At 38.8% G+C, this 19,010-nt stretch overlaps 1 protein-coding gene across 1 annotated transcript in view; it reads left to right on the forward strand.

Moving 5' to 3' along the window:
• Positions 1-19,010, forward strand: part of CRB1 (crumbs cell polarity complex component 1) — a 198,547-nt gene that overhangs the window by 141,924 nt on the left and 37,613 nt on the right. Inside the window, exons 6-9 of the mRNA XM_005608035.4 lie at positions 1,382-2,338; positions 7,602-8,149; positions 9,620-9,785; positions 15,930-16,836. Of these exons, the coding sequence (XP_005608092.3) occupies positions 1,382-2,338; positions 7,602-8,149; positions 9,620-9,785; positions 15,930-16,836 (2,578 nt within the window). The remainder of the gene's footprint in view (positions 1-1,381; positions 2,339-7,601; positions 8,150-9,619; positions 9,786-15,929; positions 16,837-19,010) is intronic.

A 19,010-nucleotide genomic window follows, 5' to 3' on the forward strand; every position in this document is an offset into this window, starting at 1 on the left:
AAATAGCCCCCAGAACAAATGTCAACTCGAAACACATGCCAGGCTCAGAGAACATGGAAGCATCTTACATCAGTACCAGTCAGGTGAAAACTTTCTGAGCCCTTCTAACACTCAGAAATCTGGAGATTGGGAGAATAGAGGGGAAAAAAAGAGGGAAGAAAATTTCCAAGTCCTCCTTCAAGACAGCCTGAAGTTGACCTAGCAAACAAAGAAAGCAGACTTAGTTCTAAATTGCATTGAGACTTTTGGTCATTATATGAGACTGGCCATTCTATAATTACTGCAGGGTTTTTTAAAAGTGATCATGAGACTATTACTGGAGAGTGAACAAAATAGTCTTGGGGTGTGCTGGGGATTTTATCCAGCGGTAGGGAAACCTTCCCGCCATTAAACATGTTTAAAGGCAGAGCGGGAGGAAAAAAAAAGTGTTTTGCTTTCATTATAACTCATGAGTTGGTCAATATTCCTCTTAATTAAATGATGGCTGATTAAGTTTTTTGTCTTCAAAATCCTGTGAAAACCAAATTAAAGTAAAATATCTTCTAATAGGAAGGTTTACATAAATTTAGTTAAATTAAACTTGCATTAGAATGCTTCTTTAGAATGTAGCCTGTAATTCCTGTGTCGGTTCTCTGTGCCTGTAAGGATGGTTATATAACAAATAAATCAGTTCAATGTAGTTTTATTTTTTCTACTCATCAAGCTTTTTATGACACATGTATGCTCAGCACTGTACAGGTGCCGTGGGAGACGCTAAGATTATAATACATCCACTCGTCTCACAGAGTTTGAAGTATTTTTGGATTAACTAAGATTGTATCTTAGAATGAATGGGACTCTCCATTCATATTAGAAGTCCTCCACTGGCAGAGTTTTCTAGACCATCTATATGTCTGGCAAACTTTTGTTTTAGGAACTGTGGGGAGGCACAAACAAGCAGAGGCTAAAATCACTGTTTCCAGTAGAATAGAGTGAAATCAGCATCCAGGACAGGATAAACAGTATCCAAGAATGGAGTCCCCAAATAAATAATTGGTATCTAGCATCGCTGTCAAGAGCAATCTTTTTCTGTCTTTTCATTTTTATGATATTCAGTGCCACATGTGTCTCTGACAATGGTAGTTTGAGTCAACCACCATATCTGGTAAATAATCTATTTCTAGAGAAAGAATTCAAAGTCTGCCAAGACTGCACTTTTCTGCACAATATGCGCAGAATGATAAATCGATTTTAGCTTCCCTCGATAACTATTCACATTTCACTCCATTCCTAAGCCTGAGCTAGTTCTTCACTTCCACAAGATTACACATAACAATTATGTGAAACTTCTATTTCTGATCTGAATATATGTCATTTCAACCTATTCTTTATTATTTAACAGGAATCTTCTGTGAAGAAGACATCGATGAATGCTCTTCAAATCCTTGCCAAAATGGTGGTACTTGTGAGAACTTGCCTGGAAATTACACTTGCCATTGCCCATTTGATAACCGTTCTGGAACATTTTATGGAGGAAGAGACTGTTCTGATATTCTCCTGGGCTGTACCCATCACCAATGTCTAAATAATGGAATATGCATCCCTCACTTCCAAAATGGCCAGCATGGATTCAGCTGCCTATGTCCATCTGGCTATACTGGGTCACTGTGTGAAATTGTCACCACCCTCTCTTTTGAGGGCAATGGCTTCCTGGGGGTCACAAGTGGCTCAGTTACAGCCGAGGGCTCAGTGTGTAGCATAGCCCTCAAGTTTCAGACTGTTCAGCCAATGGCACTTCTACTTCTCCGAGGCGACGGGGACATGTTTGTAATGCTGGAGTTGCTAAGTGGCTACATTCACTTATCAGTTCAAGTCAATAACCAGTCAAAGGTGCTTCTGTACATTTCCCACAACACCAGCGATGGAGAATGGCATTCAGTGGAGGTGGTGTTTGCAGACACTGTGACCCTTACTCTACTGGACGACTCTTGTAAGGAGAAATGCATCACTAAAGCTCCTTCCCCATTTGGAAAGGATCGATCCATATGTGCTTTTCCAAACTCCTTTTTGGGTGGTTTACCAATGGGAATGAACAGCAATGGTGTTGCTCTGCTTAACATCTATAATAGACCATCCACGCCTTCCTTTGTAGGCTGTCTCCAAGACATTAAAATTGATTCGAATCATATTACCCCAGAGAATATTTCATCTGGCTCATCCTTAAACATCAAGCCAGGCTGTATGAGAAAGGATTGGTGTGAAAGCCAGCCTTGTCAAAATAGAGGACGCTGTACCAACTTGTGGCTTAGTTACCAATGCGACTGCCACAGGCCCTATGGAGGCCTGAACTGTCTGAAAGGTGAGATAAGGCTGAGCTCCCAGGAGTGCTATGCCTCAGAGTAGAGCAGTAACAGAAACAGCTAGTCTGCCTCTATCTGTTATGAAACATAATGACCCCTCAGGACTTCTGCTGCTAGTTGCCTACTGATAAGAGAAAACAAGTGGTTAGTGATGTGCATTAATTAATTTTGAGTGCATTCATAGGACACCAGGGTTTCACTCATGCAGAGAAGTAAAAATTAAGCCCATAGCTCCTATCTAAATGGATTTTCATCTTGGTGTTTACAAATGCTATTATGATATTACCATTTGTTGTGCATCAGAAATTGATTGTAAATCTTATTTGAAAGAGAATCTTTTGAGAAAAAAAGGACTGTTAGACATGAAACTAGTCAATGCCAAATACTAGCACCACATTTTGTGCACAGTAGATTCTTAGTAAGTATTTTACTTCCTTGCCCTCCTTTCTATGCAATTCACACTTGCTCCAAAATCAGGCTCAAGGTTAGCACTTTTATAAATCACCTATTTTACTCAAAGGTATATTTTCGAAGCTTGCATTGAAGAAAGTAGATATCTACCTAAATGGCTTAAGACAAAAAAAAAGAAATAAAGTGTGGAAAGTAACAACAGTAAAACTTGGTAGGTGCCGTAAACTAACTCATCTAATTTCTCTAGCGAATCACAGCTTGAAATATATTCCAAAATCCCTAACTTCACGTCATTCCAGAGATTGCTGTTGATAGTGACCAATACATGCTCGTTTCTCTTTATTATTATTATCATGCATTGAAAACGTCTGAGAGGTAATTGCAACAGACTGCTTTGAAGTTCAGCTGTAATTTACCCCAAGATTTTAGAGTAACTTGAAATAGGACAACATCTGGTAAATAGTCTTCTCTGCTTTATATGAAGTAAAATTAAAACCAGTCTTAGCCCATCCCTTACCCCATGTACGAATGGCTGAGAATTATTAGAAGCTATGCCTGGGTCTCCAGCCTTCACCACAATATTCATTACAAATCATGGACCTGTTTGACAATGAGGTATGGCATCTACTAGTTCTATGTAATATTTTACATGAAATGGCAAGTTGTTTTGTGATGTTTTTTAAAGGAGAAAAGGGGAAATTATGCTGGGGCAATGTTCACTTTTTGAAGAAAAATTTAATTGACCCAAGGTAATATTTTTACTACATATACAAAATAACAAACAGATGCTGACTTATTTTGACTGGCTTCCAGATGCAGTGACCCATGAAGTTAATACTGACCACGGTGATGCTAGCTGTCCTGGTGAATAGATTCAAGAGATGCCAGTCCAGTGGGTTCTGGTTTTCTTTCATTTATTTTTTCCAACTTGGACAATCACAAAGTTTTTAAACCAAGTTCCTGCCTTAATTTCCTTATTTTCCCCCACACTATTGAAAACTGTTTAACCCTCATGAAAATGCTTGGCTTCGAAAGATGTCTTTATGGGGAGGAAGTTCTGGAAAATCTTTTCTTTCTGGAAATTCTCAGTAAAGTTTAGGGAAAATTATATTTTTCATATCATCTATAAGTCATAAAATTAAAATATTCTGTATTTGCTGTTCTCTATGAGGAATGTTTGAGGGGGAGTTTACTCGCATTACAAAAGATGCTTACATGCTGTAATGAGAACGCGGAGTCTTTCTGTCATTGTATGCATGTGTTCAAGAGGGAGGAGATAGACCAAAACGTACAAAGACAGACTTCACCCAATTCATGTTCTTGGCTCAATGTTTCTCAGTCACGGTACACATTGCAATGAACAAGCAGACTGGCTAAAGGATATAGTTGGCTGACTAAACATGAAAGACATGGGGACTTGCCATGTTTTAAAGTTGCTCTTTTTAAAATAACCAAATGTCTCAATAAGGAGAGTTCTGCAAACGATTTCTCAAAGCTTAGTTCCCAGAACTGTCTGAAAGTTTATCTCATCATATCTTCTTGTGTTGGCTGTATAAGAACATGGAGCTTCCAAGATAATGTTCAGAATAGATGTGTCACCGACCTCTTGCCTTCTAGAGAATATTTGATTTGTAGAGACAATTTACATAAATTTTATCTTCAGTCATGCATCTAGTCTCTGAGAATCTTATCCCTTTAGAATTCCTCTTTCTTAGAAGGAGCTTCGCTCCATCACTGATTTTTTTACACGGTTGTGCTAGCCAAGTGCAGTGGCTCAAACCTCTGCTTACACACCTTCAGGAGTGAAGAACTCGCTAACTCTGTCTTGTCAGAACTTCCCCCAAAGTTGTTTCCTTATGCTGAAATAAAATATGATTATCTTTAGCTTTCATTCATTGGCAGCATTGTAAGTCTTGCAACCATACTAGTATAAATCTTACATCTCTTCTTCTTGAGAACACAACTATTTGAAGAAAAGTTTCTTGGGTCATCTAAGCCATCACATCTATCATGCTAAACATACCCAGTTTCTTCTAATATTTTCCATATGACAGTTTTCAGACATTTCATCAGCTGCTTACTTGCTTTGGAATAAATTTGCTTATCTGGTTCTTGGATATGCCCGAAGATGGAGAGAGAGACACATGACTATAACCTCCCTCATCCGACATTCTGGTCTTCTATTCTGCAGCCTAATGTAACGTAAATCTTTTGGCAGCCACTTTCCATGATTGGCTCACTTTGAGTCATTCTCACTCATAGTGCCACAGAGTCCTGCTTCTTCCACCCTGAAGCAATGAGGTACACTTAAACCTAGGTGACTTTTATTTATTCTTAATAAATTTCACCTTCTTGTATTCCATCAATCGTTAAAACTTGAAGTGATTTTCCATCTGTATTTATTGCCCCTTTTGTGATATATCAGCAACACCTATGAGAATCATCCCTTCCACGTCCATGGACAAGTCATATGTGGCTTCAGGTGTTTCTGAAGTCACATAGCAAATCACACATTCTAACTACTTGCTTGTGATTTCTGAAGAAGAATGCAATTGCTGGAGAGTCAAGCTTCTAAGAAAAAAACAGCTCTGCATTCTGGATCCACAAAGTGATGCTACAGGCATCCTAGGATGACTCGCAGGGACCGCCACCATCCCAGAGGTGGAGTGATTCTGTGCATATTCTTAAATCTCAGAAGCTTCAAGAGCCACATTTTATTATTAAGCATTTTATCCCATGAAACTGCTGCAGTGTATTCAGAGACATTTACCTCTTCAAACAGGTTATTTTATCTAACAGTACACTTTGAAAGTTACCTGTAGTTGCCTGGAGCAGGTGGTCTCCAAATGAATATTTAAAATGCAATGTTCCTGTAGGAAATCAAGTCAGAGTTGTGCAAATGTAGCCTTTTATGCGAGAGGTCTTCAAACCTAGATGGCTGCCTAAGCAAGGTTTACTAGAGTTCAACTAAACTAACTATGTCTTACCTTTGCCCAAACTTCAGCTGGCCTGTGACATTTGAACATCATGAAATATGTTCTTTTTTTCTCGTTATGATTGGGATGTAAAAACTTGAAGATGGCAATATCTTTAAGACAACGTTCTTGTCAAGTTCATCAGTGGTTTCTAGATTACAAAATTCAATGGTCGATTTTCAGTCCTCATCTTACTTGATCTCTCAGTAGCAGTTAACACAGTTGAACACTCCCTCTTCCGGAAAACTCTGTCCTCATTAGGTTTATGGGACATCACTCTTCCTTGGTTCTCCTTCTATCTCAGTGCCTCCTCTTTTGTCATCTCGTTTACCTTCAAATGTCTAGTGCTTAAGGGCTCAGCTCCTGACCTCTTCTGTTCTCTCTGTATATTCACTCTCTTCTTGATCTCATCCTGTCTTGTGGCTTTATACCATATTTACAATAACAAATCCAAAGTTATTGTAGTTAGCCCAGAACATCTCCCTTGAACATCTCTATCTAACTGCTTACTAGACATTTCCAACTTGCTATCTAATAGGGCATCTCAAATTTAGTATGGATTCCCACTTTCTCCCCCAAATCTGTTCCTCCTGTTTTCTTCCCCATCCTTGCAAATGGAGACTCAATTCTCCGAGATGGTTGGGCCAAAAATCTTGGAGATGAATTTGTCCCAGAAAATCTTGTTGGTTCCACCTTCAATATATTTCCAAAATCTGACCGCTTCTCACCATCTTCGCCGTTACCACTCATCCAAGCCACCATCATTTCTCTCTTGAATTTCTACAATATTATCTCTACTTTATTCAGGTTTTTGCTCAAATATTACTTTCTCAGAGAGTTCTTCCCTGACCACTTCATTTGAAATTATAACTCCACTCCTACTCTCAGCTCTCCCTATTCCCTTTCTCTGTTTCACTTATGTTATACCAAAGAACCTATCACCACCTGGCATACTATATATTCTCTCTATATACTAGACACTATATATATACTATATATAGTTTGCTTCTTTGTTTGTGTCTGGTCTATCGCCCACCAACTGGAATATAAGCTTTAGGAGGATAAGAAATTTTGCTCCTACTATATCATCAATGCTTTGGTTGGACAGGGTTCATTTTTATGCTTCTCTAGAGTTTTCTTGAGATTACCCACATCAATAGTGTTGCCATGTCAGTGCATCACTAACTTCTCTGACCACAGGAAATGCTGGGCGAGTTCACTACTCAGCTTTGTCCCTGCTTCTCTGCATCTCATGCTTGTCCTCCCAGCTGGGACCACGGAAGGAAGACTTCTCCTCTTCCTTTGTTCAACTGCCTCATTATTATTAGGGGTATCATCCCAAAAGACGATTTATGAATGTAATTCTTGATTTCTGTCTTTTAAAAGGAAAAATTAGGTTTAACGACATTTGCTTGAGCATGCTCCCAAATAGCAAAGATGATGACTGCCTGAATAGTCTGCTTACAAATGTTGCAGGAAGACCTCTTGCCCCCAAATTTCTTCCACCAAGCTGGAACACAGTAGCATCTGAATGTCCACCTTTAAGCCCCCCATTTTGAGGGCAGTGAAGGAGAGATTCATAAGTTTACCAGTGCAGAAATCTTCTCTTTCTCTTTGGTAATCAGCATACCTCACTATAAACTATAAAGCAAAGTGTAGTTATTTTTAAATAGAGTAAACTCAGAAGTTCAGAAAATCAGGACAAATTGTTGTTCTATCAAAGAAGGCTGGCCTGAACTTTAAAAAAATATGTATGTATGAGTTTGTGTGTATGTATACATGTGTATATGTATATACATTCATCTTCTGCCTCTTCTTACTTGTGAGTCTTAAGATATGTCCTCTTTATTTCTCCTCCTCTGTTTTGACATTGAAGAGTATGTGGCAGGCAGATTTGGCCAAGATGACTCCAGTGGATATGCTGTTTTTAATCTTGACAAGAGTTACGGAGAGAACTTCACCCTCTCCATGTTTGTTCGAACACATCGACCGTCAGGCTTACTTCTAGCTTTGGGAAACAGCACTTACCAATTCATCCGTGTTTGGCTAGAGCATGGCAGACTAGCAATGCTGAATCCAAGTTCCCCCAAATTAGTCGTAAAGTTTGTGCTTAGTGATGGAAATATCCACTTAATATCTTTGAAAATCAAGCCAAATAAAATTGAACTGTATCAGTCTTCACAAAACCTAGGATTTATTTCTGCTCCTACTTGGAACATCCAAAGAGGAGATGTCATCTACATTGGTGGCCTGCCTGACAGACAAGAGACTGAAGTCAATGGTGGATTCTTCAAAGGCTGTATCCAAGATATAAGATTAAACAACCAAAATCTGGAATTCTTCCCAAATTCAACGAGCAATGCATCCCGGAATCCAATTCTTGTCAATGTGACTCAAGGATGTCCAGGAGACGACATGTGCAAGGTAGGCTTATTCAGACCAGCTATGTCCATATTGTATGCTAAAGTTCTATTTTATTAAGTAGATAATTTATTATAACCCTTCTTTGTATGTGAAGATGATGTTTCTGACCCACTAGCTATAGAATAATACTTCATCAATATTTTCCCAGCAAGACTGGGGGATTTATATTGAGCCACAAAAATATGGCCTTGGCCTTATTGGCATCATGGTCTATTTACTTAGCCAAAATAACTCCATCTACACACTTCTCCAACTCACACAACAACCAGATTACTCAAGAATAATTGTATTTTAGTTCCAAAATTCTTAATGGTGTCCCAGAGTTTTGACTGAATTAACTCTTTTTGGAAGATACCATTAACTTTATCAAGAACATTGAACTTCTGTTATAAGTCAAGAGTGAAAACCTGAGAAGTAACTTCCTTCTGGTAGTTGTATTTGAAATTCTCTGAAATATAATTTCTCAGAGCCCATGCTTTACTTCATATATTTTGTATGCTCTTCTAAAAGCTACTTAAATGTGTGAATTTGTCAGTTCTGCATGACCTTTCAAAGGAAAAGAAGGAAACACATTTATAGCCATTAAACATTTATTGAGCTCTGACTATTGCCATGCACTGGCCTTTCTTCTAAATATGCAAAATTGAATCACTGTAACTTTACAATAGGAGCCTTCCAATGTGCCAGGAACGATTTTGCATGGATCAATCCATTTAATTTTGTTGAAGGACTATGAGTAAAGCAGACATTGTTATCCCCATTTACATGATTTATAGATAAGGAAACTGAAGTTTAGAAAGATTTTGTAACTAGCCTAAATCACATGTTAATGGTGGAACTGGGATGCATACAGTCTAAACTTTCAGAAATTCTTATTCAAGTACTGTCATTTCAAATACTTTGTGAGAAACCTTGTGAGGACACAAATAATAATAGTATGTCTCTGATTCAGAGGCAGAGAAACTGAAGGTGATCCTGTAGTGGGACCCAGAGGATCTGGGTACCAAGCTTCACTGTTTGACTTTGTGAGAGGGTCTTGGGCATCAAGAGGCCCTCAGTTTCCTCATTAGTGAAAATGAGTAATAATATCTACCTCCAATGATAATTAGTGTAATGGAAAGTTCCTGGTAATTTGTAAGTTACAGGGAATATTATTATACCTTTTAAAACCCTCCTTGTGTCATAGATCAATTTTATTTCTCTTTCTCATTCCATCTCTCTCTCTCTCTCTGTCTCTATCTCTTTCTATCTCTATCTCTATTTCTCTCTCTCCCTCTCTTTCTCTTTTACAAAAGAGCTGACAATAGAAGCAGTAAGTTTTATTCCATTTAATAACCAATTGGTATAAAAAGTTTAAAATGTAGATACATAGGAAATTAGCATTGAAAACAATAGATACGGGGTCTTGCCTCACCATGTCCATTTTGAGTTGCCGATATTTTTTATACCTTTGATTTCTCTTCTGCTCAGTCCAATCCCTGTCACCATGGAGGTGTTTGCTATTCCCTTTGGGATGACTTCTCATGTTCCTGCCCTGCGAACACAGCTGGGAAAGCCTGTGAAGATGTTCAGTGGTGCGAACTCAGCCCATGTCCTTCAGGAGCCCAGTGCCAGTTGGTGCCTCAAGGATTTGAATGTAGGTAGAGTTCAAACCTATCATCCAGCCAAGTAAGTTGAGCATTTCGATTAGTCCAAAGAAGAATACAGACAAAAGCAGCTTTCTGAAGAAACCTGTGATTGTCTCCCCTAAAACAAGTAGTGTGATAAAGCAGATTGGCCTCATGCCTCATCCTGCCCTGGGTTTCTGGGTGGGAAATGGAGATCATAGCAACACCAAACCTAGATCCTGGATCATTTAAAGCTAATTTCTGAAGAAAGAATTAACCAGGTAGTCTTCGTCTTTTCTTCCCTCTCATTGGGAAGACAGAGTGAGTGTGCTGGTGTTAGCACACTCTCACTGATTAACTATGAGACCTCCGGCAGTTCACGCAATCTCCATAATCTAAAGCTTCCTCATAAAATAGAGATGAAATATCTACTTTATAGGTAGACAAATTTGTGTGTGTGATGTTTATATGACATTATGTGTAAAAAGCCCAACATACTAGGCACCGAATTAATGTTTGCTATGAGTATTTCCCTCAATCTGAAACGTGTTCCTGCCCATCTTCAGTACTGCAGAATACGGTTTCCCAAATGTTAGCAATTTGAATACTATCTTCACAACTTTGACATATCCTCATACTAACCACATGGTTATTTATATTCTGCCTTCTCTCCTACTTCAAATAATGCACAGTCCAATCAATAGCCAACTCTTTGCACTGACTTCTAATCTCTTCCCCTTATTCAAAAATTTTGTTTCTAAAATTTTTTTCTCACTCTCCAGAATCATCAGTTTTTCCATCAGCACATAAACATATTGTCACATTTCCTCATTATGAAAAATTTTCATTGACCACTCCCATCTCCATCATTTTTCTGCTTCCTTGTAAAGTGGGAGAAACCCTCTAAAGAGTTGTCCCCAGTATACCTGTGATGTCTTACTCCATTCTTTCTTTTACCCCATTCAGCCAAACTCCCACACACCACCACCACCTCGATCCTGAACTATCTCCACCCAGAGCTTCACAGGTTGCCTTCATCACTTCATTCAGTTCTCTACCCAAATGCCTTCTTACCTGGCTTTATTTTTTTTCATATCTCTTGTCACTCTGTCGTGTTTTGTTGTACATGTGGTTGTTGTCTTGTTCATCATCTCTTTCCTCACTAGAATATAAGTTTCAAAAAGAAAGAAAATTTCCTGTTTGGTTTCTCACATGAATCTTAGCGCTTTGATTAATGCCAAACATAGGAAGTTGTCAATAAATATTTGTTAAATGAATAAATTAACTTTTATTTTTCTTCAAACTAACTCAATATTTTCACTTAACTACTCTAGATTTTAAGTACATTATCTGTGTACAATTAAAAAAATGCGTAAAATACGTTGGAAAACATTGCACTAAAATAATAGAATGGAAATAGAGGATAGGCTGACCTAATATCACCAACACCCTATTTAGACTGAGTCCCAAAGTGACTGAGGCAAACAGAGGAATATATTTACTTTTTTTTTTGGTATATTTCAAAAACATATATTAAAAATATATATAAGAGGGAGGCCAGCCTGTGGCCTAGTGGCTAAGTTCAGCGCTCTCCACTTTGGCAGCCCAGGCTTCAGTTTCCAGGCATGGACCTACACCATGCGTTGGTGGTCATGCTGTGGCAGTGAGCCACATGCAAAAGAGAGGAAGGTTGGCACAGATGTTAGCTCAGGGCCAATATTCCTCAGGAAAAAAAAAAAAGATATGTAAGATGTGTCGCATGGTATATATAATTGGGGAAGATTTCTAGAAGAATGCATCCACTTTTATGTTTCATATTTGAGAAATATATACTATACACACATATAAAATATAATGAATTGATGTAAAGAATGTAATCTGGCTTCTAATATGGCACGGAATTTTAAATTCAACCTTTCCCATTTTTCTACCTCTGAACTACTTTTTAAAATACTGTTTAAATACTGTTTAAAATAATTTATTAATTATTCATTGTATTGTTAATATTTTGGTGGAAATGCTAAAGTTGTGAGTCCCAGTAATGTTCTACAAACGGGTGTACATCATTTTGAACATTTTCACGGAGAAGAAAGGAACAGGATTTCTAAAAACAGTAGCAGTCCAAGAACCACACCACTGATGCCCGTTGCCCTTCAGTCTACACAAGAAGCAGTTTAGGATTTGGACACACGTCTTAGAAAGAAATGAGTTCACTGCTACTGTATTCCTCCTACAGAAAGGGTAGAAAGTCTGCCTCTGACTCCTGGAAAGTCTCAATAACATTTTTTAAAATTGTGACTTATCTTAATGCAGAGAGAAAATGTAAATCAATGGGAGGGGCGAATTTTTCCTAATCGACAAGTGTGAACCCTAGAATTCCCTTTTGCTACTTGCATAATTTTCCCTCTTGTATTTTTTTTCAAATAAGATCTAAAGAGAAGATTAGGTCTAATAGAATGACGTGCTCTTGAGAGTATGGCTCATACGTGACCCTGAATTTGCCTTCAGGACTTTAGTCATCTCTATCTCTCCATCTGTCAGAAAACCAAGGTTTAAAAATTTAGAACCACCTTAGATACAGGCATGTTTATTATGATAAAGTTCCCTGAAGAAAACATGAAGTATAAATGTTATGTGTCTTGTTGTTCTTTCCAAGATCACAAGAAGTGATGTCAGTGTGCTCAGCAGTGTTAGTAAAATGAATCTATACAGCATCACAGACAGGATTGTTCCTTTAGGAGTTGGAGAGCTAAAGAGATTGTCATTTTAACCTTTATTTAAAGACCCATAATGAGACCCTTGTTGCTCTTTTCCTCCCTAATCCCAGCCCCAAACCTGGTGGAGAAGACAGAACGGTCAAAAGCAATAAAGTCAAGTGAAATTTTAATCCAGTCAAATAATACACTTGAAGGATAAACTTGAATTTTCTCCTGCTGTGGTTTCTAATCATTATCTCATTTTCCAGAATTAAGGATTGAGTTGTTTCTATAGATTATTCCTTTAGTAATATTTACTGAACACCTGCTGTGTGTCAGGAAATATTCTGGGCATAGGGATTTAGTGATAACCTAGACAGAGGAGGCCCCTAATCTCATAAAGTTCATGTTCCACTGCGGAAAGACAGACAAGGAACAAGTAGGCAGACAGACAGTATAATTTCACATAGTTATAAAATGCTATGAAGAAAATAAAGCTGAGTAATGAAATAGAGAGTGGATTCAGAGAGGAAGCTATTTTAACTTGGGCAGTCAGGGAAAGCTTCTCGGAGGAGGTGGCATTTGAGCACATATTATCTTGAGAAAGAGCCAGGTATGGGAAGATGTGGGGGAAGAATAGGTAACAGCAAGTGTAAAAGGTCTGTTTGGGGAACAGGCTTCCTGTCTTCAAGGAATAGCAAGAAGTTTTTGTGACAGTAGCATGTGAATGAGAAAGACAGTGGTAGGAAATGGAACTGGGGAGCTAGTCGGGGGTGAGATCTCATAAACACTTGTAAGCCACATCTAAGATTTAGGAATTCTTTCTAGATGTGATGGTAACCAGTGAGGTCTTGAGATAAGGGGTGGTTGTTATATTGATCTGCAGAGCAAGAGAAGCAGGGACACTGAGAAATAATTAGAAAAGTCTATAAAAGAAGCGTTGGTGGTTGGGTGTGATGCCCCACAAGTGAGGGAGAGACAGTGTTTTAATGTCACTTTCTACCAAAAGGTGGAAGAAAGCAAGAATAGAGAATTGATGGCTAGATTGAGTGACATGAAGGTCATTGTGACCTTGACAAGAGTGGTTTCAGTGAAGTGACTGGAACGAAAGGTGGAGTGGCATGTATTAAAAAGAAAATGAGAGATGAGAAAGTGGAGACAATGAGAATTTAAAATTTTCTAGAGAAGTTTTCCTGGGAAAAGGAATAGAGAAATAAGAAAGCAAGGGGGAGGGGGAGGTCAGAGTAGTGCTTTGGGGATTTGTGGGTGTGGTTTTTTTTAAGATTAGAGCAATTGCAGCATATTTGTACGCTGATGGGAAACAACAAAAATGGAAAGAAAATGATGTAGAACAGAAAGAAGTTAAATGTAGGCACAACGTCGAAAAAAGTGAAAACGAATGGGACCCAGTGCATGACTGGAGGGGTTGACACTGGATGGTGCGTTGTATCGCTTCTCAGCCTTTTGGCCAAGATCAAGTGGATGGTGTGTTGGAAAAACCTGGCTTTTCACCTGAAGAAGGAAAATCTAGTTCCCTCTCCTGTGTGTTTCTCTCTCACTTTTACACTGCCACCACACTCACAACACTTCTCACACCAGACGTGTGGGGGTTTCCCCCACCAAGCAATCCTGTGACGCCAGCTGGATGCTCTACATTTTAATTCAGTTTAATCAGTTCTGACACTGTCTACCTGGAGGTAACATCGGATCCCACAGGTTAGGGGCTCAGTCCCACAAGACGGCTTCTACCCCATTTTAGATGCCAATCGTAAATCCAGGTTGTCACCTGTACTTCTGACTGGTCAGCATTAAATCTGAGGTGTCCACGATCCTCTCCTCAAGTTTGATTAATTGCTAGAGAGGCACACAGACCTCAGGGAAACTCTTACTTACGTTGACCAGTTTATTGAAGGATATGATAAAGGATACAGATGAATAGCCATAGGGCAAGGGCTGGGAGGGTCCTGAGCACAGGAGCTTCGGTCCCCATGGAGTTGGGGTGTGTTGCCCTCCCAGTGTGGATGTGCTCGCCCACCTGGAAGCTCTTCAAACGCCATACTTGTGGGATTTTGATGAAGGGCTGAAAATTCCAAGCTTTTAATCATGGCTTGTTCTCTCTGGTGACCAGCCCTCATCCAGGATCCATTCGGGAGCCTGCCCAGAGTCACCTCAATGGAACAAAAGATGCTTGTGATGCTCTTATCACTCAGGAATTTACAAAGTTTATAGGAGCCCTGTGTCAGGAACCAGGGGCAGAGAGCAAATATATATATTTTCTATTATCTTAGAGAGGAGAAGAAGGACAATGCGTCCATTGTAACAGAACGGAAAGCAGAGTGGACCCAGATACTGTTAGGTTTGCGGATTAGGCGGAAAGCTGAAGCAGTTCTTTTTTTTTTTTTTTTTTATAATTTGAATTGAAAGCCTCAGCTTTCTTTTTTTTTTTTTTAAAGATTTTATTTTTTCCTTTTTCTCCCCAAAGCCCCCCGGTACATAGTTGTATATTCTTCGTTGTGGGTTCTTCCAGTTGTGGCATGTGGGACGCTGCCTCAGCGTGGTCTGATGAGCAGTGCCATGTCCGCGCCCAGGATTTGAACCAACGAAACACCGGGCCGCCTGCAGCGGAGAGCGCGAACTTAACCACTCAGCCACGGGGCCAACCCCAGCTGAAGCAGTTCTTAATCACTCCTATTTTCTTAAGAAAGCATCAAAGGAGATCATAAGCTAAGAAAGGGTTAGAAATTTTAAGAGATAGAGCAAGCTGTGAATGGTCTTGTAGACATGGAAAAACAATTCAATAGAAAAATGCAGTAAGATTGCCCAGAAGTGCTGCGGTCACATACAATATGTGGGCATAAAGTAGAGCAATTGTTGTGGTTGTATAATTTTGCCCAGCCAGGTGAAGCTACCTGGGTTAAGGCACAGAACTGGTAGCTTGACACATAATTGGAGTTTGCCAGGTAGGTTAACCAGCCATTTGGGTAACTGCCTTCTGGTCAGCTTCATCAGAAGCCACACTCCACTGTTCGTCTACTGCATCACCATAGCTAGATTTGTGATTCCTTTGTGCTCAGTTTCTTTATGTATAAAATGGATAATGTGGTGGCAAATCTAAAATAAATATTGGCATGTATTAGGATTTCGATGGAAAAGAAATATATGGTTTGGGTTTTGGTATCAGGCCATCCAGGCTTGACATTCTGGCTTTATTATTTATTAGCCATATGACACAAGGAAATTACTTAAATTCTGTGAGTCTCGATTTCTTCTTCTATAAAATGGGGATGATAATAATAATAAATCTGGATTCAAGAATTCTGTATTAGAAATAATATAAAGGTGATTATCACAGTGCCTCACCTATATCAATCAATACACGATGGTAGTAAGGTGACGATCATTAATATTAGTAAAGATAATTAAGCAAATGTTACAGATTTCATAAAGTTGGTGATTGATATTGCCTTGTCTCTTTAGGTACTGCAAATGCTGTTTTTAATGGACAAAGCAGTGAGATATTATTCAGAAGCAATGGGAATATTACCAGAGAACTCACCAATATCACATTTGGCTTCAGAACAAGGGATGCGAGCGGGATCATATTGCATGCAGAGAAGGAGCCTGAATTCCTTAGTATTAGCATTCGAGATTCCAGATTATTATTTCAATTGCAAAGTGGCAACAGTTTTTATATGCTGAGTCTGACAAGTGTGCAGTCAATGAACGATGGTATATGGCATCAAGTGAGTCTTTCCATGACAGACCCACTGGCCCAGGCCTCCAGGTGGCAAATGGAAGTGGACAACCAAACACCTTTTGTGACCAGTGCAGTTGCTACTGGAAGCCTCAACTTTCTGAAGGATAATACAGACATTTATGTGGGTCACCGAGCTAGTGACAATATGCAGGGCCTGCAAGGGTGTCTAAGTACAATAGAAATCGGTGGCATTTATCTCTCTTACTTTGAAAATGTCCGTGGTTTCATTAAGAAACCTCAGCAAGAGCAGTTTCTGAAAACCTCTGTAAATTCAGTGGTTACTGGCTGTTTGCAGTTAAATGCCTGCAACTCCAACCCTTGCTTACAGGGAGGAGATTGTGAAGACATCTATAGCTCTTACCACTGTTCCTGTCCCTTGGGATGGTCAGGGACACAGTGTGAACTCAACATCGATGAATGCTTTTCAAACCCCTGTATCCATGGCAACTGCTCAGACAGACTTGCAGCCTATCACTGCAAGTGTGAGCCTGGATACACCGGTGTGAACTGTGAAGCGTTTATAGACAACTGCCGGAGTCACCAGTGTGCAAATGGGGCCACCTGCATCAGTGACGCCAATGGCTATTCTTGCCGCTGCTCTGGAAATTTCACAGGAAAATTTTGCAGGTGAGCACGACATTCATATAAAACTTGGTCTTTGGAGCTATGCTCTACAATTCCTTGTCAAGTTGGAAAGCTCTCCCCTCAGGTATGCATGTATGGGCTGCACTGAACAGGGGTCACGTTGGGCACTTCCATCACAACTTGGTCATGTAAAGACAGGATCTCACCTGCTGGGATGTTGTACAAGGAAGAATGGTAGTGCTTTGGCCAAACTTGGAGCAAAATATTTTCTCAGTCATCTTTGTTAGAATATGTCTCGTGAACTACACCCCAGAGTCTGACGGCCTCAAGGCCTCAAGAAACAAATACTTTCACAATAAATACGAAAGCTGAATTTTAGTATCATTGGAGGGAGCATGACTCTCACCCCTAAAACAGCACCCTGGGTTATTTCAGGCAGGTAAATCTTGTAAAATCATGAAAAGATTATGTTAAAGTGTAATTTCAAAAAGGTGATATCATGACTCTCAGACAAATGTAAACGAACATGTTTTGATGATTTTATTTGTCATTAATTAATGAGGGCAACCAGTAAGATGTAAAAACTAGTTCAAAGGACAATCTAATTATTATATTTATAATTATACATATTTATATAGATATATAAATATATCTATATAAATAGGGATGAGGAAATGAATTTACCAATAAATGTAAAACTGTTCAACGTCCTAGAGGGCAACGAAATTAGTATCTGAAGCCGTCTTTTCTGCAGTGTGATAATCAATTGTATCACTACAGATAAATTCATTTGCATTTCCATGAGTAAGGTCCATTTGTATTAATATCATTTTCTACAACTTACAGAGTTGTAAAATAGCTTAGTAAAGAAAATCTAACGCATACACACCACAAAATCAGATCATATTAAAGGGTCCTTTATATAACACCCAGCATTCCATTGAAAGAATACCCAGTGATCTATTTTGCCCATTTCAAAGTATTTCACAACTTTTTCTAAAACTACAAAAGCAGTATTTTAGTTCTAGTAATGACTTCCATTTCATGTTATATAAGCAGAAACAAGAATGAATATTTTCCTACTAAGTCACATTTTTTTCAACATTTCCACGTAAGCAGAATTCATTATTGCTTTTGTAACTTATACTTGTTTTAAATTCACTAAACAATTTAGTCATTATGGGGAGGTGAGAAGGTTATTATTAACAAGCAATATATTCCAGGACTTTGGCAAGAACACCTAGAGTGGGCTGGTGGCCTGTAGACATTACAGTAATTCAGAGGTGGGACCGCAATTGGATGAATCTCCTAGCAGACACAACATGAGGCCGAACCTCTAAGAAGATGTATCTCCACAACATTTATTGTTGTTCAGAGCCTATGAAGGCAAAGCACAGTGTTATGTGCTAAGTGTTGACATTCCAGTAAGATGTCGCTTCTCATGGGTTAGCCGACTTATTTGCCAATATGTAAACTGCCTGTTTAAAAGTGAAAGACATTCAGGATCAAAATTAATAATACTGCCATGGTCACTTTGGATAAGTCAAATAAACGTCTATGCCCTAGTAATTAGTTCTTCAGTATTTTTTTTCTGCCTAATTCATCAAAGTCAAGTTCTCAAAGATTAAAGTTCTCAAAAGTCCCTTCTAATGAGATTCAAAAATTGTTTGTTAAATGTAAGATGTATACAAAGCTTCATATTTGCATTGCTAATTGACCTCTTTCAAAGCTGGTTGACATTTTTGGCTCTTTTGAAAAGTCCTTATGATTTTTTCTTTTTAAAGTGGAATTGATTAGCTCTTATGGGAAGAGACACACTTACCATCATTACTATCATATAGGCTGCTTTCTCCATATTAGCTGCAGCATACACAACAGGACAAAATTACATCCATCTTTTATTTCCTGAATATTAATTACGTACCAGACACCATGCACATGCACAGGGTGTCAAAGTACCTGAATAGCACCTTTAAAATCTTTTTAATCAGTCTATTCATACCACTGGATTTTGTCTTGCAATAAAGTCCTGCTTAGCTTCTAACAATTCATTCACGCTTTTCTAAGCATTCCTTAATATATACAGGTTTGTTGTTAGACATTCTGAATTCACGTGTAGTTACCACTGAGTGCTATACACAAAGCTCCTGGACAGCATTTGGTTTGCATTCTGCTAAGCTATGAATTATTAGATAGGGAGCAACAACTGTCGGCAG

Source organism: Equus caballus, chromosome 30, assembly GCF_041296265.1.
Source record: "Equus caballus isolate H_3958 breed thoroughbred chromosome 30, TB-T2T, whole genome shotgun sequence".
NCBI lineage: Eukaryota > Metazoa > Chordata > Mammalia > Perissodactyla > Equidae > Equus > Equus caballus.